Source organism: Pseudopodoces humilis, chromosome 7 (assembly GCF_049639895.1).
Source record: "Pseudopodoces humilis isolate 2021_Gansu_Grassland_sample_001 chromosome 7, ASM4963989v1, whole genome shotgun sequence".
NCBI classification, from domain to species: domain Eukaryota; kingdom Metazoa; phylum Chordata; class Aves; order Passeriformes; family Paridae; genus Pseudopodoces; species Pseudopodoces humilis.
The window spans coordinates 14985862-15013192 of NC_142206.1; the positions used below are offsets into that span (position 1 = coordinate 14985862).

Here is a 27331-nt window from a genome sequence, read left to right on the forward strand (position 1 = left end):
ATTACAGGACAATAAGATATTAGGGAGTTACAATTGCTCTTCATTTACCCTCCCTCCCTCCTTCCTGCCTCATCTCTTCCCCACAAAAGTGGTTGCAGCCAGCGACCACAGTACATCCAAGCAATGTCTTTACAGAGCATTTATGGGACTGGCATTTGGAGCTGGAAGGAATCAAATCCTGAAGCAGATATTTTTGCAGACCAGTTTTACCCATGTGGGTTTTAGCTTTTAGCTGTGAGCCAGAATTATCTGGAGTCAGGTGGTTTTGGTGTGCATCTTTGCTTTTGTGTTCTGCAGGAATACAAGTATTCCTACAGAAATTACCACCTTGATACAGAAAGATATATGGACTAACTCAAGCTGATTTGAAAAAGACTGTAATCATGGAAGTCTTTTAGGATAGCATTAGGCATGACTGATTCTAGTTCTAGACAGCAAGACTTGATACTGTTTTTTTTATTGGGGGTGTTGATCAGATCATGATCTTTGCAGCTCTGTTTTCTATAAACTGTACATATAAGTTCTAAAACAAGCACTGTGGTAGTGAAATACCCAAACCTATATTCAGAAGCAGACTTACTTCCAAAATCAGGTATTTTTCAGAAATGTATTTCCTTCTCTCTTTCTCTCATCAGGACCAGTACGTCTTCCTAAACCAGTGTGTCATGGATATCATTAAATCCCAGAGAGAGAGGAAAACTGACCTTATCTACCAGAATGTGACAGCAATGGCAATCTATGAAAACTTCACACCTGGGCCAGCCTTTGGGAAGGCCAATGGCTACCACGCATAGTCCAGAAGGAACCCAGTGCCTCCAGGAGGTGTTACCTGCCCTCAGCAAAGGAAGGTGTCCAACTCGTGTTTTCTGGGATTGTGCGCAGTGTCTCATGTCTGGCTCCTCCAGTTCTGTCTGCATTCAGAGGTGTGATCTACAGGAGGAGAAACACAATGCTGGCAGGAGTTGCAGACTGATGTTAAACAAAACCCAAACAACAGAACCCAAGTGAAACTTTAAGTTAACAGAGGAATCTTTTTTTTTCCTTGGGAATTTAACAGTACTGATAGGTGAAATAGCATTTGCAGTATGAACAGTGAACTAGGATTTAAATATTAAAATAATAACACAAGCTTTTTATTGCAATTTTATATGATTTAATTTACAGACACCAGGCTGGTGGGCTGTTTTGATATATTTAATTATAAGTTTCAGGAAGATATTTTATCTACTGTATCTGGTTACTTAGTTAATAGATATGTGCCTCTGTGATATATTTTTTTTCTGTCTTCCTTTTTATTTAAAAAAGGAGTACAAATGGCTCCTTCAAATGGACATTTATACTTGGAAATTGTGCCTTTTCTAGTTGCTACTCTAGAAAAAAAAAAACAGCAGAGATTTTATTTTTGTACTGAAACTCTTAATGAGAACACAGATTTTTTGAATAAGGCTTATGTCAAACTTAACTGTAGTTGCACTGTTGGCAGGACTCTCCAGAAATTTGGAGGTGAGCTTTGTTTTTGCATTTCACCACAAATATCCCCTGCCTTAATGTTTCGGTGCCTCTGCCAGAGGAAGAGGAGTGTGGTCTGTCACTCCGAGCTTTAACTGTAGTTAAAAAGAGAGCAAATGAATCTGTGAATGTGTGTGTGGGGGTGTGGATGAAGGACAGAATAGCTCCTCCCTGTTCCTGGCTGATATTCCTGTTTTTATACAATTTATAATGATTTATTTAAAGGTGCAATATATGATTTACTGAATAATTCTCACTCTAATAGAGTTTTTCTCAGGTTGGTGTCTTTTTATCATTGTTGTTGTTTTTTCTCAAATATATAAATCTGTGAAAATGCTGAAACTAAGGTTCCAAGTGTTCGAGCACTCCCAAACGGATCAGCTGGCTTTACTGTTTCTACCAAAAGACATTGCACAAAATTTCTGCTGTAAGGACAAATTTCTTGGTTGTTTTAGCCATTCAAAACTGAGACACATCATACCTGCCTGCATCTCACTTATCCAGTGTAATTGTTTTGTAATTATTTGCAATATACTGCTGCTTTTGTTTTGACTGGTCCTTTTAGAAACTGAAGGAACAAGCAGAAATCCCCCGTTGGCTGATTTCACAAGTCAAGGATCAGACTGGATTTATTTTGCTGGTACATAACTGTTAGACTTAGGAAGGCATTACCAATGAAGGACTTAGGTAGATTGGGGTGAGGGGAGGGTGTCTTATTTTGGTCTTTGGATCATTGCACTGGTTGCATTGCAGTTGAATATGAAGTTTATGAATAATGCTATAGAATAGCTATAAAGCAGGGAAAAAAATCTTATGAAGGTTTAATAACCAGAGTCCCTGGAATTCTGCTGCTTTTTTGTTGTTGTTGTTTTGGGGGTTTTTCTTTGTTTTAGTAGAGTTGTCAGAAAAAGCTGAAGATGCTAGGAGTATATGTGGCTTTACAGTGGAACCTGGCAACCTCACAGGATCCAATGTCAGCTAAAGGAGAACATAGGAATTCCTGTAACTTTACTGTAACAACTGTAACTTTACAAATATCCTGAGGAATTTTTTTACAACCTGGTGTGAAACTTTGGTGTGCTGTGCGAGCAAAACTGGAGGACAAAGCACAGTGCACTTTTGGTTGTTAGGTTTTGGGGTTTGGTTTTGTTGTTTATTTTTTGAGTTTTTGGTTTGCTGTTGTTTGTTTTTGATTTTTTTTTTGTAGCAGCCACTTGTGGGTTCTTGAATATAATTTTGTTTCTCTTTCTCTGGAAATACTTTAAAAAACCCTCATAATGAGGTTCATGATCCTGCCCAGCTCCATCCAAACTAGCAGCCCACAAAGTGGATCTCTCATTTGCATTCTTCCTAAGCTGCTGTCAGATGACAAAGATAAACCACTTGCACCAAACAGAACCATTCCAAAAGAACTGGGAGGGAGGAAAGTCTGCCCTTTACAGTCATGTTATTTTCTTTAACTCTCTTAATTACTGCACATCTGTGCAGAGCACAGAGCCAGTATTCTTTATTCCAGGTCTCCCAAGAACTTGCTGCCTTAGGGAGGCAAGTGCTCTTTTGCTTCAGAAGGCCCTTGTTTTATATAGCATAGAGGAGAGGGAGATGAGTCTTCCATGCTAGATGATGTTGTTTCTATTCTGTTGCAGCAGAACATCAGAAAATGAGCTAGGACAGTATGTGTTTCTGCCTAACCACTGCCCAGACCCTCTTACAGAAAACAAATGGATCTGTCCCATTATTTTGGTGTTGGAAGCAGACATCAAATTCTCTCGTGTGCCATCATCTAAGGAGTATCCATTTTTTAAGAACTGTAAGCAGGTGTTTTTCCAAAGCTGATGCATTGTGAGAAGAGACTCAAGGCTGAAATAAATGATCTCTTGATTCTGTGCATGGGTGGAAAAGGTTAGTAAGGTTTAAACTGTTGTAAACATAAAATTGGGCATAGTGTCAGTGTGAATAAGTAGGACATTCCTTATAGGATGTCTCTGCAGGAAAAGGACTACTGGTAATGCTCCACTACCTTGTGGATATATCTTGATAAAGATGACTCGAAATCCTGCAAATGTTTTCTCCCTGCCCTCTGATGTTCTCTGTGTTATAATTGCTGAGATCTTTCTCTTTGGTCAGTGTTTTCTCTCACTGTTGCTTATTTAAAGCTGTCCACTGAAAGCTCCACTGTGTGACAACTGCATCTCTTGCATTTCTGTTTTACCCTTTCTTCCCATTTGGGACCTGCTTAAGAAGGGAAAAGTCTTTCAAATAAGTGACTGTTGAATATCTTGAAATGATGTACAAATTTTATTGTTTTCATATTTGTTGTACAGGAAATTTCAGTACATGTCTGTAATATTTTTAATGGTTTGATTTGTTCTTAAAAATATAAAAATAACAATTAAAAAGCATCATCCTAGAGCACTTCTGGTCTTATTTTTCTTTGTTGGGATTTTGTTTTGAATAAAATTAATTGGTAAAATACCCATTTCATTTAGAAGGGCTTTAAAAATGGAAAGTGGGTTCCCATCCTCTGGGGTGGCACTTGAGTCAGTTGTGTACTGCAGTAACTGAGCTCCCTGGCATGTTGTTCATCTGTCATTCAAACTTCCCTTGCAGACCCTGGCTATGATGTTAAAGTGTCCTGGCAGTTGGTAGCTTCTCTAAATGAAGAGCTTGATATCAGGTAATGAAATGGGACCATCATCCAAGGTCCATCAAAGATTTCCATTTGCTGAAAAAGCCTTGAGGGGGAGGACCAGTGTTTCTAAGACTTACTTGCTTCCAGAGAAACAAGTGACCACTTTCTCATCTTTTGAAGACATTGCATTGTCTGGAGGTGGTCATAGAAGGGGATACAGAAATATCTTTGTAATGTTACAGCTGGCTGCTGAATTACCTACCTGCCTGTAGATGGCATAGAAAATTATCTCAGTTAAGTGCCTTTCTCCTAAAATTCTTAGTTGCCATTCCTGGCTGCCATCTGAATCACTCCCAAGGAGGATCACATGCCTGGAGGGTGATACTGGTGCTCAGCAGCTCTCCAGTTCATCACAAGGTGCTTGCACTAAACTAAAGTCTTGTGATTCTCTGTGGCAACTGCTGTGTCTTCTGGAACGACTGCACGGTGAGATGGAAAGAGCCAAGTGTGATTGGTTTGTCATTGTTCAGTGGGATCATGTGCCAGCCACATGATGGTGGTCTTATCCTTGTGATATTAGAACTTCAGGAAAGCCATGTTCGGGGCTGTCATTTGGAGCCTTAGCCTGTTTGTGTAGTTGGAGCTGAACCTGAATATCTGGAAATCACATTCTGTACCTGGTCTTGTCATATGTTAGTTTTACTGCCTTGGAGATTAGAGACGAAGGTCAGAGAGGAGAGGATGTAATGTTTCTGTCCTGTTTTTGGCTTCATAAATGGGATGCATTGATGCTGCCCTTGCATGCCCTTCCTGGCTGGGTGTTATCAGGGAGCAGATAAGAGTTTGGAGATGAACATGTGGGTGTATTTGTGGATGAGGGTCAGAAATGGTGGCTTGGGAGGGAAAAACACCTGAAAACTTCGCACAGTGTGTTATTCTGAAGCAAAAAGCAAAAGCTGAGGTCTTCTTAACAGCTCCTGGGTGTTCTGGTAAAAACTAATTAAAAAATGCAGATGCAATCACTATGGTCAAGGGCTGGAATGAGGGGCAAGTGAAGATCAGCAGTTTACTTGCTTCTGAGGTGGGCAGGTACAGTGTTCTCCACTTCCTGTACTCACCAGAGAAGTTACTGTACTTCCTTTCTTCTTTTACTGTGGCACTGCTTCAGGGAGTCCCTTCCAGCTCTTCACGTAAGAGCTTGTGGTGTTGAAAAACCTCTGCCTGCAAACTTCCATTTTCAGCACTTTGCAGAAGTGTTTTTGATTTTGGTACCAAACAGTGCCTCTCTCCAGGCTTATGTTTCATTCCATGTTCATTACCCTTGGACTCAGCAAACCCCTTGCCTGTTCCAGCCTTCTGCGTGTGAGGGAGAAGCAGCAGAAATGAAGCAGAAAACCTGAGCTGGAAGCAGCAGGAGGAGCTGCATCCTGCTGGTATTGTTGGCTGAAGGGAAGGAGCTGTTAGTACATCTCATGTTGGGGAGAAGCTGGGAGCCCTTCTCAAGCTATTTCTAAGATCTGAAGAAAAAGATTATGATTCCAAGCCTGTTCTTCTTGGTCCCTGTTACTCAGCAGAACCTCCTTTATTCATTCAAGTTGCTTTCCCTGGGTTTATTTCATTTTAAATTAATATACATAATTTCCTGACAGCCAGAAGCAAAACTAGCAAAAAACTCCCCTTTCACTAAGAGTCCAGTTTGATCCCAAGTTACTTGAATTCACATTTTATCTCCAGCTTTCCAAGTAATCAGAGAAAAGCCAGATTGTTTGGAGCAATGTTCTAAGTGTAGGGCTGGTGTCTCATGGACATTCCTGGTATATTAATAATGCTGACAAGATTTCTAGGGATGCACAAGAGCGGTGTGCTCAGTGTGTGAGGGATAGAGCGCTCTTCACACACTCTTGCCCTTGTTTCACTACAGGGCAGGATTGTCAGGAAATCATGGATCCTCTCTAGGATCTCTCTAGCCTAGGGAGACTAGGCTTGTTTTATTTTTTTGTCTGGCAGATTTTTGATGTGGTGCTTCCAGAGTCAGGAATATGCTATCAGCAGGAAAATGGGCTTTTTGATAATGGTCTAACATCAGCTCTGATTAAGGTATGTATTTACCTAAAAGGTGATTGTTGTCACTCCAGAAGGGAAGTATCCTGTTCATTTCTGGTTTAAGCCTCCAGATGGCACATGATATCGTTGGTCTTTCCATGGAAAGCTTTCCCTGCCAGGCTGCTCCTTTTTCACTTCCTTCCCAGATTCTGATAACCTCCTTCCACTCTTTGTGCTGTTTACCCTACCTTGCCCTGGCCCATGTCACTCATTAAGCCCAGGCCTGTGTATGGCCATCTGCCTTCTCCACAGGGATATGTAGAGTGTTGCACACCTGATTGTGACTTTTTTTCAGAAACTCCTAAGCTCAGCAATAGCCTGATAATACCAAATAATCCTTTGCTACCTCAAGAAGTGCTCTCACTCTCCACTGTTGCTGATCCCTAAGTGTTCTGATGGTGTGTGTATTCCAAGGTGTAAGAGCTCTGGCTGGGACCAGCCTGCAGCTGGTTATTCAGCATTACCATCTGTGTGCTCGTTTCCCAGCCTATCAGTCTGCTCCACAGCTGTTCCCAGCAATAACAGATTTATGGGATTGCTGAACATAGTGCAGGTACATCAATAAAGACACCGAACAATGATGTGCTTGCTCGTACTACTCAATATGAGTAACAGTTAAAAGGTTGTTCAATTTAACAGGTCCTTGGGGAGATCTTAAATGTAGATTTTAAAGCATCTAGCAACATCTGCTGAGTTACTTTGGCTTCCTCTGTCTCCCATTTGAAATATGGTGAGATTTCAATACAAAGTTCTAGTGATAGATACATTATTTTACAGACAAGGCAATAATGGAGATGAGTGTGTGAGAGAGGTCTAAATCTTCTGGAAGACCTACCTGCAACTGCCCAGCTGTTTACAAATCCTTCAGCCTTTGAGCAAGGAATAAATCAAACCCGGAATTAACATTTCACTTCAGAACATCCCATGCTCTTGTATCAGCACCAGTGTTGTGGAAGATTTGCTCTGAGCAGAATTTGGCTGAGCTGAAGGGCTCTCAGATGCTGCCTCCTGGCCTGAGTGATGCTCCTAGTGCTGATGGTGACAGGCCAGGTTGTCGCATCCTGGAAAAAGCTGAGCTCTAGAGGCCTTAACTTACTAAAATAGAGAGAAAAATTTGTGACCAATGTGGATCAGTCAGACCTTTAAACTAACATTGTAATTTAATTATAGACCAGGTCTAAAGCTACTGAATTGGTTTTTCTCTGCATGAAGATCTCCTAAAATACGACTGAGATACCAGAAATTACATTTCATAGTGTTTGCTGCAATCAATATTTTCTTGTGTCAAGCTCACTGGCATCACATTAGTACCAGTCATGTTATTTCTGTTAAGACACTTGATGTTGCCATTTGTTATTTTGAAATTTAGGTTTTTTTCTCATTTTAGAAAATGCTGCCTTTAAAAAATGCCACTAAAAAAAGATTTGAACAGTTCCACCTGAAATAAAAATGTTTGGCAATTTCTTTCTGGTTTATGTATTCATTTAATAAATAAAAAAATATATTTATTTATGATAGTATTTTATTTATTTATTTTTACCATTTATTTATTTGTACCATTTGGGCATACTTTTAAAGCAATTGAAGGTAAAGATGAACATGACTGTTTCAATCAGGATTTAGGAAAATATTTCATGTTTTTTTCCTAAAATGTGTTTTTCAGAGAAAGGGACTGAAATACTGAGAAATCCAAAGAAAGCTCTAGCTCCTGTCACATGTGGAACATGACTTTATCTCTCCTCCCCTATTCTTGCAAGTCAGACAAGAGAGGGGATGTAGGCATACACAGAGCAGGCAGCTTGCATAGGACCAAACTTATTTTTTTTTTTTTGAGCAATATTAAGCACACAGTTAGAAAAGGATGGGACAAAGAATAGGGAATCTGAATGTGTATGGATGTCAATCAGTAACATTTTTTTAAACTTCCTGCAGATGGCATTCTGAGCCACATAGAACTGAAGGCAAGTTCCCCTAACTCAAACAGCTCTCCTATATGTAGATTTTAGCATTCTATTTGTTGACCTATTTCAAGACATATTTTTTACACAGTATTCTCTTAATCAGATTTATATATTTGAGTTAGGACCTTATTCTAAAGAGCTGTAGAAAATATATGCTCTTTCCTGAGGAGCATGGCACTGAGCCATCCATCACATATATTTAGGTTATCCACTTTCCATTTCACAGACAGAAATTAGATATATTTTTACTTTTTATTTTTAAATTGTTTTTCCCTCTGGTTACATTATTCTATTGCAATGAAATTTTATAAGTCAGCCTGAGGAAGTCACAATGTTATTACCAAACCAGAGCCTTACAGCTCTTTCAAAGTCATTGGCTTTAAATGATATTAGAAGTACATGGAAGTATTATTCTATGTACTACAGTCAATTGGTTCCAGATGAAACATTGTTGTAGTTGCAATTTATTACATGAAGTGATCAATATGTTGTAAATGCTTTTACAGGGTAGAGCCAGAATCTCTGTGGAAACACAACCAGCAGCATCACAGTCTGCAGAGACTGCTCTCTGCTCCCAGACAAACACAACCCTGCAGATTTTCTTGGGATTGAGCTTTCACTCAGTGGACATTACAGTTTACAATGATTTTGCTGTTTAGTTTACTCTGGAAAAGGCAGGATGGCTCTGGAGGACTCAAGTGGCTGCTTCCTCTGGGCTTGAGGACACAGCTGCCAAGGAGGGAAGGACCATTTCCTGATTAGAGTTTGCAATCAATGATATGGCCAGAGAAAGGAGATAAACACAACCAGCAGCTGAGGCACAAGGCAGCAGGGTGTGGTGACCATGGTCGCTTTAATAAGCAGCATTTGCAATTGTCTCCCATTTTTCAGACTTCTTAGATATAAAATTTTTAGGAAACATTTGAAGGCTGTTTTGCAAATGGTTCAGAAGTAGTTCTTTTCAGCAAAATGGGTGGAGTAGGAATAAAATCAGAGGGCTTTCAATGTAGGCGATTCAATGTTGGTACCATTAACAAAGACAATCATCTTTGAAATACCCCAAAAAGAATTTGCAAAATGAACTGATACATTTTTTAGCAGCTGCATTGTGAGGATGAATTGCTTTCCCAAGGCTGGGGGAAGCAGAAAGCACTCTTGCTGTGCTGAGGGAGATGTGGTGGGGAAAACCTGTGTGTTCCATTGCAGGTGTGTAGTGCAAATATTTGTAAAAGTGAAGCTGTGGTACTGCTTCTTGTTTCACACAACAGAAGAGGAAAAAGTAAGTAATTTCTGCAGAGTTAAAAACATCCATTGCAAAAATTCTAACATCTCAATAACCTCAAATCCCAGAAACCGCTAGGCAAACAGCAGGGATAGATAGTGTGAAGCCTCTCATCAGCCTCCATAGGAAAGGCATCATGTTCCAAGCTAATAGTGGCCTTTTAACTTTGCTGGTGTGTAAGGAAAATTCTTCCATGCTAATAGTCAAATTATGATTTCCCATGATTGAAAGGCAGGAGCTACTAAGCATAACAAAATGAGTTTTCCCTGCTCACTAGGACATCTGCCAGCACTGTGATCAAATTATGGCTTTCCTTGGCCCACAGTCAGGAGCAAACTGCTTATCCTTGATCAAAAGCACAGTCTGCTTGGGTGGAGACACTTTAATTATTGGTGATGAATCTGACAAAAGCTCTTTGAAGTGACAGTCTCAGGATGCCTCAGTGTTCACATATGGGGGAATCAATTGACTAATTACAGCAAGAAATAGCCTCAACAATGAAAGTGAGAGAGAAGGTGGAGGTCTGAGCTGTACTGAGTCACAGGCAGCAGGAGTGAGGGTGGCCAGGCAAGTGAGACCTGCTGGGGCTAAGGACTGTGGGTGGGGGATGAGACATTTGGGGTAGATCAGTAGCCATAGCATGTGTCTGGCTTTATGATCTGGTTCTTGCTATGCAAAAGCAGCAGAGGGGCCAGCCCAAGAAGTTGCAGTGGACAAAAGCGATGTTTCACAGTCATGCCTTGAGAAGTCTTTGAATCCATCGTGGGCCAGGCCCAGCAGCAGTCCCAGGCTCTCTGCACCAAGCAGAGCCACAGCACATAAAACCAATTCCATAGTGCTCTAAGGGAAGGAAAAACCCAAAATAACTTCTACAGTTAAGTGAAATGCCATTTTTTGCCTAACTAAATTCACAGCAAATGTGGGAAGAAAATGGCAAGGACAGTGGTAGATAGGGTCTTGCTACTCCTGTGGAAATCCCCCCATCCTGTGAGGTTTAGCTGCGAGGAAGGATTTGTGACTAGGATGAGAATGCCTGCTCTCTCCAATCCTCCCTGCTTCCCTGGTAAACCAAAATCAGGCAGGTATCCTGAGTTGTGGCCACAGGCCTCCTGTCTGCTAATGGGTGTGGGGAGGACTCATTTCAAAGGGTGGAAGTTACAGCACCCAGATGGATTCCCCTTTGGCAGCAGATGAAAGCTCTGTGGTTTCAGAACAAAGAGCTCCATTTTTGCATGTAGGAAATCAAGAGATCAGCTGAGCAATGTTATACAAGCCAGAAGGGAAGCCTTAAAAGTTAAAAACAGCACATTATACTTGATACATTCGGCAGTGGTGGTGAGGCATTCTGTGCTAAATGAAATAGTAATACAGCTCAGGTGAGAGCACTGGCTCAGGACAGCAGATTATACCTCTTCTACACTGTGGGATACCACTGCCACTAAAAAGAGGAGAAAAATCCTCAGTTTTTTAAAAGAAGTATTTGCATCTGTTTTGAAATGGCAGCTGGAATAAAATGCAAGCACTGGTATTTGGCACTAAAGTTACTGAAGCAAGTAATAGTTTTGTACTTTTTCTCAGCTTGGCTGGACTTGCATGCTGGGAGCTGACTTGGAAGGACTGGGCTGGCATCAAGTGTTTTCTTGTGCTTCATGGCTCCCATGCGTGATCCTGTTGAGAACACACCTGAGTCAAATCAAGGTTCACATGGTGCTGGCTGTTGAGAACAGCTTTTAGATCCTGGCTCTCTGTGCTGTATGTAATTCCTTGTTCCATGGGTTTATAAATGTTCCTCCTCTCTGGTCCACCCAGGCTGCTGTCAGGGCTGTTCCTCAGTGTCCCTCACCGCTGGTGAGAGGTGTGCTCTCACTGGGGAGCCTTTTCCCAGTTTCAGTGCACAGTGGTGTGGCTGGGGAGGCTGGAGCCAGCTGGGGCAGCCCCTGGCCCTTCTCCTCACAGGGGCTGCTCCTCTGCTGCCAGCTCCTGAGCACCACAGTGGGCATGGATCTTCTCCTGGCCACCCCACCGCCATCAGGCCCGGCCTCCTCGTCTGAGCTGGCCACGTCCACTCTCCCCTACTCCTGCCATTGCTGGGGACAAGACTGGCACAGCCCCTGTGTAAGCTGGCACCCAGCAGGTAGGTTTGCCTTCTTCAGACATTTCTCTCCAGACAGAAATGGAGTAAAAATGGTGCTGGGAGAAACAGTGAGGCCTGTCCCAGGTGGCAGGGCGCTGAGGGTCCTGAGGCGGCTCCTCAGGGTTCCCGCCACTGTGGGGAATGAGGAGAATTTGTTTCCAACCTCACTTTGGGGTTTTTAGTAAACACCTTGTTGGCCACCCCACGTATTTAAGGGTTACGCTGGGCTGCCTCCAGCCTACAGCATCTGTCTGAGGGGCAGGAGGGTTGTTAAGAAGCACCAGGGGCAATGACATTTCTGTGCACCAATAGACAGGTCTAATGCAGTGCTACTACGCTTTCCCGAGGTCTGAGGCAAACCGGTCAGTAAATACATGGATTTGGGGATCTCTGGCAGGAGCCAGCAATGTCCAGAGCTGGGCCAGGCTGCAGGCTCACACCTTGGAGAGCTGGTGGTGATGGAAGGCTTGAGTTGATGAATTTCACCCATTAGTCCTTGCACATGTGGAAGGGGGAAGAAGGTGAGGGTGGAGAGATTCATGAATAATTAAACTCTGAGACAGAAGAACATACATAATGCATGATAAATTAGTCCAAGTGCAGCGGAGGAAGCATGGGTAAAGTTTGTTTCAACAAGCAGAAAATGGGATGTGACAAGGTATTGATGCCATAACAGCTGTTTGCTAAAATTTTTCATTTATTTATATAGATTTCCTCCCCCTCACAGTTAGGGGCCAACCTAGAGTGGGACAGAAATCAGCAGCTGAGATGAAAAACGAGTTTGGCTCCTGCTGGGTCCCAGTCCAGCACTCTCCCTGCCTGGGAGATCTTCCTCCCTGCTTAGTGCTCTTCTTCCCTTTCTGGTAATCTGATGCAATCTTTCCTGCCCGGTCACTTGGGCTGTTGTCTGACTGCAGCTAAGGTGGGTAGGGTAATGCTCTTAATTCCATGGAAACAGAGAGGCCCATGTTGACTCACTTCAGCCTTTTCTGATCCCAGATTTCCTAAATGTTTTCTTTCTTCTAAACTGTATTTGCTGTTACAACATAAATTATTTATAAGATGTTACACTTGTTACAGATGGTAATGAGGCTGCCAAGCAGAGGGCATTGACTCTAAACTGCAGTGTCAAAGTGATTTAAGGAGGGGTGTGTGTGTAAATAAAAACCCAGTCCCTTCCTTTTATTGAACAAACCCAGCAGATCTGTTCAAATTCACTTTTCCCATAAATAACACTGAAGGCCAAAAGCTGCATTATTAGACTTGCAGAGTTGCTTCATCTGAATCAGAGCTCTGAGCAGCATTGGTTTCTTTCTTTCTCCAGCTGTGAATCACTTAAGGTCTCCTTTCCTATGTTAATGAATAAGTTAGGTATCTGTCATGATAGATCACAGGACACCATACACAGAAGGTGTTTATTACACGTACCTGCCACACAAAACCCCCAGCTTTGACAGAGCTGGTTTCATCCCTTTTGCTCATGACAGGCTGCTCATGGAGTAGTGCAGCAACCTGGAGCCAAGCACTGCAACACCAATTCTCTCCTTCCACATTCTGCTCACTCCAAAGTAGCCTTCTCTCTCAAAGCAAGGGCCACTGGGTGCCGTGCCTGCTGACCTGTCTGCTCCAAGAGAGGGCATCTCACTTCTCACAGGGGCAGACAATTTACAGGGAAATAATTTTCTGTTGCTCTCTTGCAGTCTGTTTTTTTTCTAGAGTCTTGTACTCTAGAACCAATGCCTGTTTTCTGGTGCATACTGCACTTTGATTTTTCCATGTTTCTGGAGTCCCAATAAGTAGGGACTGCTTAGACTTGAGGTGTGTTAAAAAATAGTCTGAGTTCTTCTGATTGTTTTACTGTTTTTTCATAAATATGGTCTTTCATCACTCTTGCTAGAAAACATGACACTAAAGAAAGTCACAGCATCCTGCTGTCCCTTGTGATCAAAGTAGGTGTGAAGGGTTGAGTGTAAACCAGTTTTCTCCCAAAATTCAATACATTCTCTTTTAACACTGAGGTCATCTATATATGTTAAAAAAAAAAAAAAAGTATTAAAGAACTGTGCAAATACTGAGCCTATAAAACATACAAAAGCAAAATACTGCCGTTAAATAGTTAAGTCTGCCAACCCCCTCACTGAGGACACATGGATGCCAGCTGTATGTCCAGGTGCTGGAAAAGATGGGGAAGAGGGAAGTAGCTTTTGATCTTGTGTTACAGAAGCCCAAAGCAGATTTAACAGCCTTAGCTCTAACTACAAAGACATGCTTCAGTTCCTTGAAGTGTCATAGGCTTCCTGCATGCTGCTGGGCTATCCTAGTGAAAGAAAGTGATGTAGCTTTCCCAGAAAAAAAACACCCTAATTCACAAAGTTCACAAAGGATAAAGAGTGCTAAAGAGAATAAAAATGAGCTATGGCTAGGCAAAGCATAAGCACGCTATGGAAACTCCTCTCTGAGCAGAGTTCTGTTGCAATGACTCACTGATTTGCATGGCCACTCTTGCTATGGATTCTGAAAAGCTTTGAGTATACAACTGGGTTGATAAAATTCCCTGTCAGCCATCTCTAATTCAGCTAGATTTCTTTTTCTTTTTCTTCCTTCTCCCTCCTAGTGCCTCAATCTAGATGGGCCTTACCACTTTAAAACTAAAGTGGGACACAGGGATGTGAGAGAGAGAGAAGGAAAATTTCAGAACTCCCTGCCCTGTTCCAAATTAATTAGAGCCCAAACCACCTCAAATATGTGTAGAAAGCAGCTTAGAAAATGTTCTCCATTACTGCATTTAAATCCTGGAACTGAAGTTTATGATGAGTGATAAATTAAACCCTGCGCCAGTGCCTTTCTGTGCAGTTTGACCTCACTCCAAATACACAGGAGAAGAAAATGTATGTGCTCACCAGGATTTTAGCACAATGTGCACAGCTCCCAGCCTAAATCAACCCAATGCCTGCCACTGGGATGGGACACCAAGCACAACTGCCTGGCTGATTTTTGTCTTTTCAACTGTGTGAAAATGAAGAAGTTCCTGGAGGCAGGATGCTCTTGAAACCTGTTTGCCATGCCCCTCTTTTTTATGCCACTGGTGTGAGTCCTGGCCTGCTGCTGGCTTTCTGCTCTCCAGCTCCTGGAGGGAAGGGGGCTCCTCACCTGCTGTCAAGAGTCCCTTAGTTTCCTTAAGCCAGGTGCTCCGAGGATGTGTATTTCCAGCTTGGCTGCCTCTCTGCAGCCAAGACACTGTTTTCTGAAGTTACTTGCCTGTTTCCAAGACCGAAGGCCCTACTTGAGGGAGCCCTCAGCATGTACTCACCTTCAGGTTGGTGTGTGTTCCCTGCCCAGCGCTGCCCTTCAATGGACAATACGGCAGCATACCAGGCTCCAAATGGAACCCTGTGTTTTCCAGAGATAGCAGAAGATCCCCAGCTGGAAGAAAATCCTGTGTAAATTGACATGGGTCTATGCCAATTTGCATCAAAGGAAAATACAGATCACAAATGCTTGCACATGCAGCTTTTCAAGATCAGAGTACAAAGTTGATGCTGCTGAATTTGGTTAGGCTGTGCCTCTGTCCTGCCTGATTTTAGCATAGCGTGGCTTTTTTGGCCTCTTTTCCAGCTCCTCCAGTGTAACACAGCCTTCAGAGCTCTGGGGGAAACCTCTTTGGCTTGTTGTCCTCCAAGTAGCTCTAGTACCAGCATGAAAGGAGAGGCTTCACATAAATATGTAGAGAGAAGAGGTCTCATATAAATATGTAAAAATATATCCATATAAACCAGGAGATTAAAGGCAATAGCATATAAAAAGGAAAAACAGTTATTGTTAATGAGAGTAGTGCTGACCCTATTCTAATATCTATTCTAATTTCCAATCTTCATATTCTAATCTCTTTTTTCTTTATTGTTTGCTTTTTCATTAAGACCCCCTCCCCAATTCAAGGTGCAGTGTAGCTTTTTGCAAAGACTTAACCTTCTAAAGGGCTGTCTGCATTACAGACAATTTTGTCCTCCAATACATGTAGGTGAGGGTATGTAACATTAGTGGTGAAGACTGGATGGTATTTACTTTTCTTTCGTGTCAGGAGACTGAAAGAAATGTTGCTGAGAACATGGGATTTCTCCAGGGCTGCCCTCAGATTGGGTGGCAACTCAGCTTTGCAGATAAAGCACCTTGGTACAAAATTTCTGTGGAAACAAATCCAAATAATTTCAACCTCAGAAAGTCTTGGGGAGGTAAATGCAGCAAAGCAGTAAAATAGTGAGTATGCAGAGACCACCTGTACTTTTTCTCTACCAAGATTTTGTGGTAAAAATGTGTCACCTGCTGTCAAAATATGTGTGCTCAGACTGGTAACACATAGGCCTGGTCTTATTCAGGCTGTTAATTTACAAGTAAAGACCTCCAAAGGCCTTTCTTGACTTGCTTTCATGCATAACTGTCAGAAATGCCTTGTCACCTTTAGGATTTACTGTTAGATAACACATAGTAAGACTGATTTTATTATTTTTTTTGACTGGCTTTTTTTGTTTTTCCAAGGAAAGGCAAGCCCTAACGATCCCAGGATGTCAGACAGCTCCTCTGTGAAGTGTTGTTGCACACTGGGATATTTTGCTGCTGCTGTAGGACTGGCAGGGTGAAATCAAGGGCTCCTCTGAATGGCAATGAAGTCCAGGACAAACACGTGGGGCTGAGAACAGGATGACTTCCCGCAGCCACTGCAGCAGGTCCAGCTCTGGAAAATAAAATAGGGATAAGGTTTTCACAGTCTCCACACTTCCCACCATGAACTGTCTTCAAGTAAAGCTAGGTTGTGTGAGCAGTAATTCCCAGTGCCCCACAGAAAGCTAGGTCTGGTGTGGTACCCCTCTAGCAGCATGAATCCATGGCTCCAAATGCCACTGTATTGCTTCCCAGCTCATGAGGCACCTGCCTGACTGATTCCTTTACCCTTGTCAGTGTTCAGAATAGCTGTGCACCTATTTTTGCCAAGTGCAAGCTGTTTTTCATGCAGGATGACTGTGTACAGCAGCACAGGCAGGGGAAGCTGGATTTTTGGAGAGCAGACCCTCGGCACAGGGCAAAATGCTCGCCTGCACTCTGATGCTGATTTTCTCCTTTATTGGCTGCTCCTGAGGCTGCAGCCGGAGGAACGGTCTCCTGTGGAACGGCAGCTTTAGACAATTTTATTGGCTGATGAATCTGATCTTGCCTGGCCACCTTCCAGAAACACTGACTTGCCCGAGATGAGAGTGAGAGGAAGATTGCTCTCCCCGGGGCTCTAAAGCAGTTGTTTTGAGACCAACGTAGCACCCATGCCTTGCTGCACGGTGAGTATAGAAGGGCAGGTCCGTATAGCCACGTCTATATGTGTAAAGTGCTTTGTGATCTAATTGCTGACACAATTAAATGTGCGGCTCCTGTGGACTGTGTCTTGTTTGCTGCTTAATTATGTGAAAATGTACTTGTTAAATGACTTGCTGTCACAAAATGCTCGATTAACTGTTGCAATGATCTAAGTTAAAACACTGCGTTCGTGTCCTACTCTGGTTATTTCCTGTGCTGCAACACATTGATTTAAGCTTTTAGCCATGAGAGAGCAAAATGCAGCTGCAAGATGTTGATATTAAAGTGTTTTCTTTGGTTTTATTATTTTGCTAGTGGAAACTCAAAATACCAGAGCTGCTCGCTAATATTTGCTCAAGTCTTCTAAAAATTGCTGATTAATCTTGCCCTTTCTTTATTAAGGGTAACTTTTGTGAAGTTTGATGCTATGGATCGTTTTGCAAGTTGTGCTTTGCCACAGAGCAAAAATAGGGCAGAGCAAAGAAAGGGAATGTTTTTAATGTAGCCCCCAAAGTGTGTGGTGCTCAAAGTGGCAGGATACTGCATTGCACCTGCATCAATTGCAAACAGCTCTACAGATAAATATTTCTGAAGAGCCCCCAAAAATATTCCTACATAAGGAACTGGTTGGTCATCCATAAGGATGGTTGACCAGCAGCACTGGAACAGAATGAAGGAATGCAGCTTTTTAGACTGCAGCAGTCCTGTAATATACAAAGATGCAGCTAATCCTGAGAGTGCATTGTACCTGCTGCTTCAAAAATGATACTAAATAACCAACATTCACTCTAACAACCTGCAGTGCCCCTGATACTGAGTGGAGTTTGAAAATGTGTATTTTTGACAGTTTTGGGAAACAGTATTTTATCACTGTACCTGTTCAAAATATCTCTCTCTAATATTTCATAGGGTTTTTTTTAGGAGAGGTGGTGCAGGAAGTGGGGTGTCAGTCTTTTCTTCAAACAGATCCCTACTGAACATAGTGCAAGGACAATATAGCTTCCTCAGAGTTAAGACAAAGTATTAAATTAATCTGAGTAAAGCTATACATAGTCCCCAAAGATTTCCCAGGCTAGAACTTTGTGTTCCCTTGGGCTGTAGCACAGCTGTTCATGGCAATGATGTTTTTCTTCATTCTTCTTCCTGAGGGCCAAGGAGGAACCTGAGCAGCTTCATGATTTGACTTGGCTGGAATAACTTTGCAGTACCATACTGGCCTGGGATGCAATGGGTTCCTTAGGGAGTCAGAAATGGATGGCATGGGGCTGTCTACAGCCTCTTGGAATCACCTGCACCACAGCTGTCTTTCCAAGCTGTGTTGAAGTTACATTTTGAGTACTCTGGGAAGAGGATGGGAAGGGAGCAGGAGGACCAAGTTTTTAGCTGCAGGAGAGACATGAACACTGATTTACAGCTGTAGTTGTAAGGAGGAGTTTCCCCATTATGTCCAAGTGGGGAAGAGGGGAGGCCTCGTTTGGTGGAATTCCATCTCTGTTTCAGCTCAGAAGGAAATAACTTGTTGAACTGGCTCCCATGAGAAGTGGAATGGCAGTCCATGAAGTCACGTGGCCCTGTTACCAGCTGTGGTTGTGAGAGTGAAGTAGGACCTTGTGCTAGTGAGAAATGATGCAGCAAATATGGCTTAGTATGACTTTTGTGCAATTGTGCCAGGTAGCACTGACAAACTTTGTCTCTGAGTCTTCTAAAACATTTGTTTGGCCCTGAAAATAGTCTAAACTACATTTTACCTTGTTGCTGTTTTTCTGCACCATTCCTACGCCTGTTCTTGCTTCCAAGGGAGCCATGGGAAGCTGACATTCATACTCACTGGATTTCAAATATCCCTTCTAGAAATCACAGGCTCTGTCATGATATGGAAGACGAGGCTGTTTTATACCTAGTTTTAGAGATGTGTTTGTGATTTCCTGGGATTTTCTTGTGGAATCTGAATTATAGCTTATTTCAGGTTAAGATTTAAGTTTAATGAATGTAGTATAAAATGTAGTATTAACATACCAGCTCAGTACCTGCTCATGTTCCTGGAGAAGTTTTTTGTATTAATTAACAGACATGAATCTGTGAAACTGCGATCTGTGGCAGTTGTAATACTGAAAAGGGAAATAAAAGGGGAGGAAACTGTGCATGAAGATGTGAATTTTGCTAGTTTTAAATTTAAATGAGATGCATTGAAGGTAAGCCATGGTAGAAATAAAGCTTTGCCACTAAATAGGATGCAATTTATTTGGAGTGGTATGAGTTATTCTCTTGATTCTTCAAAGGGCTTTTTGAAACCCTGTTACTGATGTGCTGCTGGTGTGTTCCAGCAAAATAGTAACCATGAAAGAGCTGAATACAGGCTGCTTACTTCTTTTTGAGACTTTGCCATCACTCTACATGCCACAACAGGCAAAATGTTGGTGATTTCTGTCACTGTCAAGCCAAAGGTAGAAGTGGCCTCACTTTGGGCACTGGTAGAATGGACACCCAAGGAGTGCTCCTTGACCCTGATCTGTGTTGGTGAGCAGTCCCAGGAAAGCAAAGGTGGTCCAGGGCCCTGTGGCAGAGCAGGGGATGAGGATCAATCACATGGGATGAATTTCCCTTTCCTGGTATGGCCCTCAGCTTGTAGCAGTGGGAAGGCCATGACTGCAGCCAGCCTCAAAACAGAATGTCAGATTCTGTTTTGCTGTTTCAGATTTCCTGTTCTGCTGCCAGTCTGGTGTGGTGCTTTGCACCCCATTTGCCTCCCTCAGCCTTGTAAATGTTGTAAGTTTCTTAGTGTTTTTGGAGTAGCTAAAAGGGCAATTCTAGACATTTTACTTTGAGGGGAAACAACGGAGAAAAGTAGAAAGAGGTGGTGACTAAAAATATAAAGCTTTTGATCTTTGTTAATGATTATATTTGGCAATTCTGTAGAAATGAAACCAAGAGAAAACTATGATTCTTTGACTTAAGAAAGCATTTATCTGGAAATGTTTTGTTTTTATATTAAGACCTGAGTTAAGGAAGTGGAAATACATTGATTCGTATTTCGACAGTTTAAAATACTTTCTATGCAATGCTCTTACAGCATGTTCATTTAGAATGTGGACTTGCAAATTGCAGTAGTATTTTAAAACACTTGGAATTCAGAATGACATGTAAACTGTCTGCAGTGATTTTATTTTTATCTTTGTTGGGTTTGTTGGTTAGCTTGGATGTGAATTTGTATTTCTGTATATGTATATAAATATAATCCCAATTAACATGTATGTAAGTAGGAAGATGATAGGCAATATGCTTACATATATACCAGCATGTTATTGAGTCATAACATGAAATATTTACTCTCAATATCCATGTGTAATCCATGCTGTGCATTCATGCTAGGAGTAATAAGGCAAGAAACTGTTTATGCTCTCTGATACAGATAGCCAGATCAACAGTGGGAGTGAAAACTGGAATTGTTCTTCGGTTTCAATTACAGCCTGACAAATGGTGCATTCATTTTTCATTGTTAATAAATGGCCCATATGGCATCCTTCGATCACATGCTCTGCAGCTTCTGCAACAGTAAGGCATTTATTTTCAGGGAATACAGAACCTAATATTTGATCTGGGATTTCTGAGCAAAATACTGTCTTGGGTAAGGGAAAGGACACTACTAGGAGAAGGTACCCTAGGTAGCTCAGAGTTTTCCAGTCTGAAGGCTTGGAGCGTGCTGTACCCACCTCAGTGGCAGAGCCAGGAACCACCTCACGTTCCAAATCACACCAGTAAAACCAGGAAGGCTCTTTCCCCACAAAAAAATTCTATTCTTTCACAGAATATGTGAGGATGGCTTTTCTATGGTGCACAATCCAGAAGATTCCAGGATACCTGGCATGCAGGGATAGATAAAAACTAACCAGAGAAAAAATGCAATGCAAAGCAAAATTAGAACTTCTTTGTGTGTGAGAAATATGCATCATCAAAAAACCCACCAGCCTCACACACACATCCCTGGAATGAGGACAACCTATTTGCTTTTAATCATATTATTTATCATACCTTTTAGAAGCAAAACTGAAATCCATAGCCAGGACACCAGCTGGAGACATTCAGGAATATCTCCATGGAAATACCATCTTGGAAAGCAAAGCTTGCTGACGTTTGCTCATTATTATCTGCAGAGCACTGCAGTCTGGGAGAAAACAGGAGCTAGGCAACACCCTGTTTTCTATGCCCACAGTCTCAACAGAAGGATGGGTGCCTCTCTAGAGCAGCTCATGTCCTCCCTTATGGTGTAGCTCTTGTAACCACTTTGACCTTAGTGGGTAGAAAGTGTTTGGGACCTTTCTGGGTGTTCCTACCAAAAATCATAATGATTATGCACAGCTTGTGACTTTAATGTAAATGGAAGTGTTTACAAAGCATGCATTTTTTTACAATTTACAACATGTGGATGTACACTTCTACTTCCCCAAACACAAGAGGTTTCCTCCCCCACAGCATTCGTGTGAACCTTCCAGGGATAAGGAGATGCAGGATGGATGCAGGGGGAAGGGAAAACCTGTTGGACTCTCCCTGGGAAATTTTCGTCAGTAAGACACCAACCTGTGGCCACTTGTATCTGCAACACTGTCAGCATCCCCAGAGTAGTTTCAGCTTCTGCTTCGGCAGTAGCAAATGGTAAAACTGCACAGACTCACTCACCCATGACCTTATATAAGCAAAGACTTGTGTCCCTTAACCTTTTGCAAAAGATGGACACAATATGAAAGGTTAAACCCCAAAGCAGATGGTGTATTTCTGTACCAAGCATCATGTCATGTTTTTGATGAAACGTGGGTGGCTAAGTGTGTCCAAAAGGCATTGCTCCTTTGGTGAAGAAACCATTAAAATGTGTAAATTTGTGGGAATCTTGGCTAAAATGGGCTCTCAAAATAGAGAGCTAGTACAAGGCACAAAGTTGAAAAAATTGGTCTCCACATAGGTAACTGAAATCGGGGGGAGGGTGGGGAGGAACAGGATGTGTAGGTTGTGTAATCATTTAATTTGCTGCTTTAGTGCTAATATATAAAATGCTTGCCCAGCATACCTGGCTTCTCTTTTCAGCTGGCTTCTTAGGAAGGAATTTTTGTGAGGAAAACACTCTATGTGGTGTTACAGGCCTGTAATTTTCAGGCTAGACTACAGAAGGATTATATACTTGTTATTTTGTTTGAGAAAGCTCTGCAATGTTTCATAAATCCAGATGACTGTATAGGTTTTAGTAAATATGTAATTTTCCAGGTGGAATACATGCTGGTCAATACCTCTGTTTTTTGAAGAGACACTAACACAAATGATGTCTGACAGGCTGTCCCTTACTGTGGAATGATCTGTCATCTCCTCAGGTTCTTGTAAATTGCTGTAACTCAAGATTAGGGTAAAATATTTAGAAGTTGTCAAAAGCAGCTTTAAAGCCTCTGACCTTCTAGATTTTAAAAGTGGTTTAGAGGCTTATGATGTTGAATCCTGTAATCACTTTTGAAATGTTTTCCTAGTCTGTCTTCCTTGAATGAATAGAAATGTCTATTTCCTACAAATAAAATGAGCCTAACTTTGGACAAAAAGCATTGCTGATCATGAACTTGCTGAAATCTGCAAGGACTAAAATTTGGAGTTGACTTGCTGAACTGATAAGATTTGTCAGAGACAGTCATGGGTAATTGCCTCAACCTTTGTAATATAAATGATTGTGCTTGAAAAAAAGCATAGTAGGAAAATGTGTTTGTCTCAGGAAAGGAACAGTGAGCACTTGCCCTATGCAGGGCCAGGAGCTGGACTCAATAGTCTTTGTGGATATCTTCCAACTCATGATATTCTATGATTCCATGATTCTGTGACTTGAACTATTTTCCAGAATCCATGATACAGGAGATGGGAATTTCCTCAAGGAGTTTTATCACAGCAGATTAGGTTTTTATATTAAATGTTCCTGTTTGGTCTGCAAATCTCATTCCTCTTGACCTTATTTATTATGGTAGACATCAAAGTTCAATATAAAAAAAGGGGAAGTATTTATTTAACTTCTTACCCCCTCTTTTATGGTACAAGGCTCTGTCTGAGTGGAAGGACAAAGATATGATGCATGAAAACATGAATGGTTTGTGTTCAAACTAATGTCCCATGTTGGCTCCAATATATGGGCATCACACTTTTTCTCCATCAGGGTGTCACAGAAATGCCATGAAGATCTTCTATGGAGGTGACTTCTACCTGAGAACCAAGGTAACAAACATGACCCAGTCAAACATGTGATAAATATAGACACCCTCTGCAGCAACTCGCACCAACACAAGCTCTGAGTTGCAAGTAAGACACGTGGCTTTGTCTCAGCAGTCAGTCCCTGCTTCATGCTGCAGTTAAGCTGCACTGGCTCCCAGGTTATTGCATCTGCACCAGGCATTTGCATGGTCCCAGGAAAAGTCTTGTCTGTATGAAATTTGGATAAAAGATGATTAGATTTCTGCAAAATGAAACTAAAAGGAAATTAACATTGAGTAATCTGGGAGAGGTCTTTCTATCCAGGCTTTATTAATGATTGTTTGCTTCTGTGTTATTTACATGTATTTACAGAGCCCAGCAGAACTACTCCTTGCTCTATTTTTGTCTCATAAAATTCCAAAGTATAGAACTGCCATTTAGGGATGAAAAGGTGTGATGTAATTTAACTATAGACAAAGTGGCTTAGTTAACACAGTCTGTTTTAAGAGGTGGGCTTAGGATATGAAATTTTGCCTAGTAGTAACTTTCAGTTTTTCTTTTACATCTTTCCTTTACCACTGTAGCAGTGGAAAAAGAGCTCATGTATTCTTTAGCTGTCATGTGACCTTGCAGCTCCAACAGTGGGACAGGGAGTGCTCTGTTCAAGAAAAATCAGTGTTTTGGGGGAAGGATTCAGCAAATTAACTGGGAGGTTGTTTTTTCTAAAGACTGATTTATGCCAGTGGGGAGATCTTCATACACTGGAGCAGCACTGTGCTGATCTCAACAGAGCTACTTTGTTTGATGGGGGTTAAAAATCTGGTCCCAAGTGTCTGTGTGATTCTCTTCTGCTGATGCAACTATCACCACTGTGCCTGGGGAAGGTTGTGCCTCTCTCTCTTCCTCCCCACTCTTTATGGCTTAGCAACCCTACAATGAACTGTTTGTCCCCTTTGTATTTTGAAGGTTATCCTTGCTCACGTGGTAAGCTGTGTCTGCGGCTCGGTATTGCTCCTTTTGTGAGCTTCGATGCCATGAGCTTGGCAGCAGAGACAGCACAGCAGACTGGATTTGCTGCAGCTTTAGTGCCTGGAGTGGGACCCTAGGGCCTGGTTAGCCCAGCTTAGCCCAGGCTAACATCTCACTGCTCACTCTGTTTGCCTCCACATGGCAAAACTGCTTTTTTCCCTGCAGTAAGGCATATCAGGGCAGTAGGAGTTATCCTGGGACGTACTTCCCTGCTGTGGCTTACCATGGTATATTGAACTGGTCTGCTTCTTACATGTGGGAGCAGGAAAAGCCTGTTTCAAAGACATGGTATGCTTGAGTAGCACTCCTTCTGTGTTTGTAGGTTAGACAGAAGTCCCTGTGGGTCAGCTTTACATCTTCAGCTGTAAATGTAGGTCAGCTGGCTGCTATGCAGAGTGTTCCTTGTCCTTAAAAGCACAGGTCCTCACTCACAGCTTCACAGTACATTGCCTTTGCTGGTCTATTCTGCCAGCATAGCGAGGGGTGCAGCTGCTCTCCTGACACTGGCAGTCCTGCCAGCAGGGGAGAGGAGTATTTATCGGTCCAGGTGGAGCAGATATGTAATGAGAGCAATTGCTGCTGTTTCTGACACTTTCCTTTAGTAATGAGAGATTGATATCAGGCCTGTTAATGAAATTAATTATCATAGGATGTGACAGTGCCTGTAAATCAAAGCAAGTCCTTCAGTTCTTCTGTGCCCAGGTCTGTTTATTCTGATACTAAACCTAAGATTTGCTCATTCCTGCATCCTAGAGAGTACATCAGAGGTCTAAAATCAGTGAAAGATTCTCAGGAGCTCACAAGGAGCCAGTTGGGTTCAGTTACACTGTTGCTTCCTTCATAGCACACATTTGGTTTACATATCCCTGCCTGCAGGCTCTAATCTTAGCTGTGACACTTAATATGCTTTGCATTTTTTTTAGCCTGGTTTCCTAGGAAGCTGAAGCTTATGCAATCCTTATGCAAAAGGAAAAGCCCTGAAAGGTTTCCTAAAAAGACAGCACAAATCAGCCAATGGGTTAATGAATCAGAAATCTCATGCTAGAAGTTGCACACAGAAGAAGGTGGCTGGTGCAGAGCTTCTGTTGTCTGTGGCTGCAGGGACCCTCCAGCTGCTTGTAGAACCACAGCAGGGTATGACTGTGGCTCCGGATGACTTCCAGTGGTCCCTTTTGTCCTCAACCATTCTGTGATTCTGTTGTCCATGAAGCACTAACATTTCAGCAAAATTCAGCAGAGGGGGATAGCTCTCAAAGGCAAACAGGTTCTGACAAGTTTGAGAGGAAGGCTGTGACATGTGGCATGTGTGGGGCTGTTTGCACAATTGTGCTTGGAATCACCAAGTTGATGATCCTCCAGAGCCTCTGGTGGTTGGAGGATACAGAAGAGAGAAAGAGAATACACTGGAGGAGAGACATGTGGAAATACAAGACCTATTAGGTGGTCTGTGTGGAGATAAGTAGGTGCTGCATCAATGCACAGAATCTTTCTAGACTTGATCACTTCTGGCAGGAGACCTTGTTTGCAGTGTTTAGGGAAAAGGAGATGCAGATGTGGCTGAGGTAGTTAACCAGGAAAGCAGTGTGGTCCCTTTTGTGTATCTTATTGCTTTCAACAAAGCAAACATGTGGAGACATCATTAGTGTGGCCAGCAAAGCAAGCATTATCTGTTTCTAATATTGTAATCCCTCTGCTCAATGATAGGTTGCCAAATTTCTCAGGGAAGAACTGTCTTTTTAACAAACTCAAACTCCTAAAAAAATGAAACTAATTTCCCCCAAATATCTTTATTACTGAGATTTGATATACTACTGCTTTATTGAAATTAATTTATTTGGCTACCAGAATGAGTAAAACAAATTCAGGAAAAAATAAGAAAACTGTTTTTAAAAATTAAATATCTTATATTTTTTAAAGAAAATATCACTGTATAATAGATTATTGAGATTGTATGAGATTAAGTCAAATCCCAATAAAAATGTTTTGGTTTCAAGAGAAGTATGTTATTTTATCCTGCTCATGAATATTCAGTTCACTCTTTTTTTTTTTCTTTTTTTTTTCTTTTTTTTTAACTGCCTCCTCCTCCTTGAGCACAAACCAGAAATGTATAACTCCACATGGGAAACTGAAACGCAAAATTCTACTGCAAAAAAACACTGCTAAATTGATGCCACTTTAATAAGCCATTTTCAGGGCTACTTCACTTAAAAGAAACTGTTAAGGGCATTCTTAAGGTCATCCTGACCTGTTAGCTCTGCTGAGGCAAGCTGTCCTTGTCCTCAAAATAAGAGAAATTTCTAAAGCTTTGAAAAAGAACAATCTCAGACCAAGGTGCAGGACTTTCACATGGCATCATTTGGTGGATGCTGCCAAAGCCAGGTGAGTTCACCACCCAGTGGGTACCCAGCCCCATGGAAGGTGTCAAGGACATCTCTTGGTCACTTACAAGAACAAGTGCCATTTCAGCTTCATTCAACTGTGAGTAAATACATGGTGCTCACAGAGAAGTCAGTTACCATTTTTCTGCAGCAGAGAATTGGGCCATTTTGAACTTTAAACAATTTTATTTCACAAAATTGCACAAGAATAAAATAGGGTTTCCTAAGGGAATCAATGTAGCATTGAATATAGATTGTCCCTTGCCTCCCCATAAGAAACTAAAGACATTTTTAATTTGACAATATATGTAAAACCCCTTTAATTTTTTCCTCATTTCCTTAACCATAAATAGCAAATAGGCAAGACTAACTCTATGTATGTTAGCAGTCATTTCCATGTGGTAAAGGAGGCCTTTCTGGTCAGATGTCAGAGTACTGGCCCAGGGAAATGACAAGAAAGTCTGATCAAGGGCCAGTGCTGAGAATGTATTGTCAGTCTGGTGGTGTGACAGGCTGCCCAGACTGCAGTGCAAGGCTGAGGTGAGCCTGTCCAGCTTGGCCCAGAGTTCACCCATCAAAAAATCATTGCCAGGATATGTGCAGCTTTCTACTTTCATGCTCCTTTTTCTGCCAGCCTAGGATTTGTTCATCCTGTGTCCCTCGTGGTGCAGGGGGATGTGGTTTGCCAAGCTCACCAGCTTCCTCTGAAAAAGGCATTTCTGTCCTGGCCATGGCTGGATGCAGAGTAAGATT

At 42.0% G+C, this 27331-nt stretch overlaps 2 protein-coding genes across 2 annotated transcripts in view; both read left to right on the top strand.

The window, feature by feature from the left end:
* PTPRJ (protein tyrosine phosphatase receptor type J) overlaps window positions 1-3924 on the top strand; it is a 73833-nt gene extending 69909 nt beyond the window's left edge. The window contains exon 24 of the mRNA XM_088057810.1: window positions 636-3924. Coding sequence (XP_087913936.1) covers window positions 636-794 — 159 coding nt within the window. The 3' untranslated portion in view covers window positions 795-3924. The remainder of the gene's footprint in view (window positions 1-635) is intronic.
* Window positions 3925-16848: 12924 nt separating this feature from the next.
* OSBPL5 (oxysterol binding protein like 5) overlaps window positions 16849-27331 on the top strand; it is a 176134-nt gene continuing 165651 nt past the window's right edge. The window contains exon 1 of the mRNA XM_088057824.1: window positions 16849-16945. Within this exon, the coding sequence (XP_087913950.1) occupies window positions 16931-16945 (15 nt within the window). The 5' untranslated portion in view covers window positions 16849-16930. The remainder of the gene's footprint in view (window positions 16946-27331) is intronic.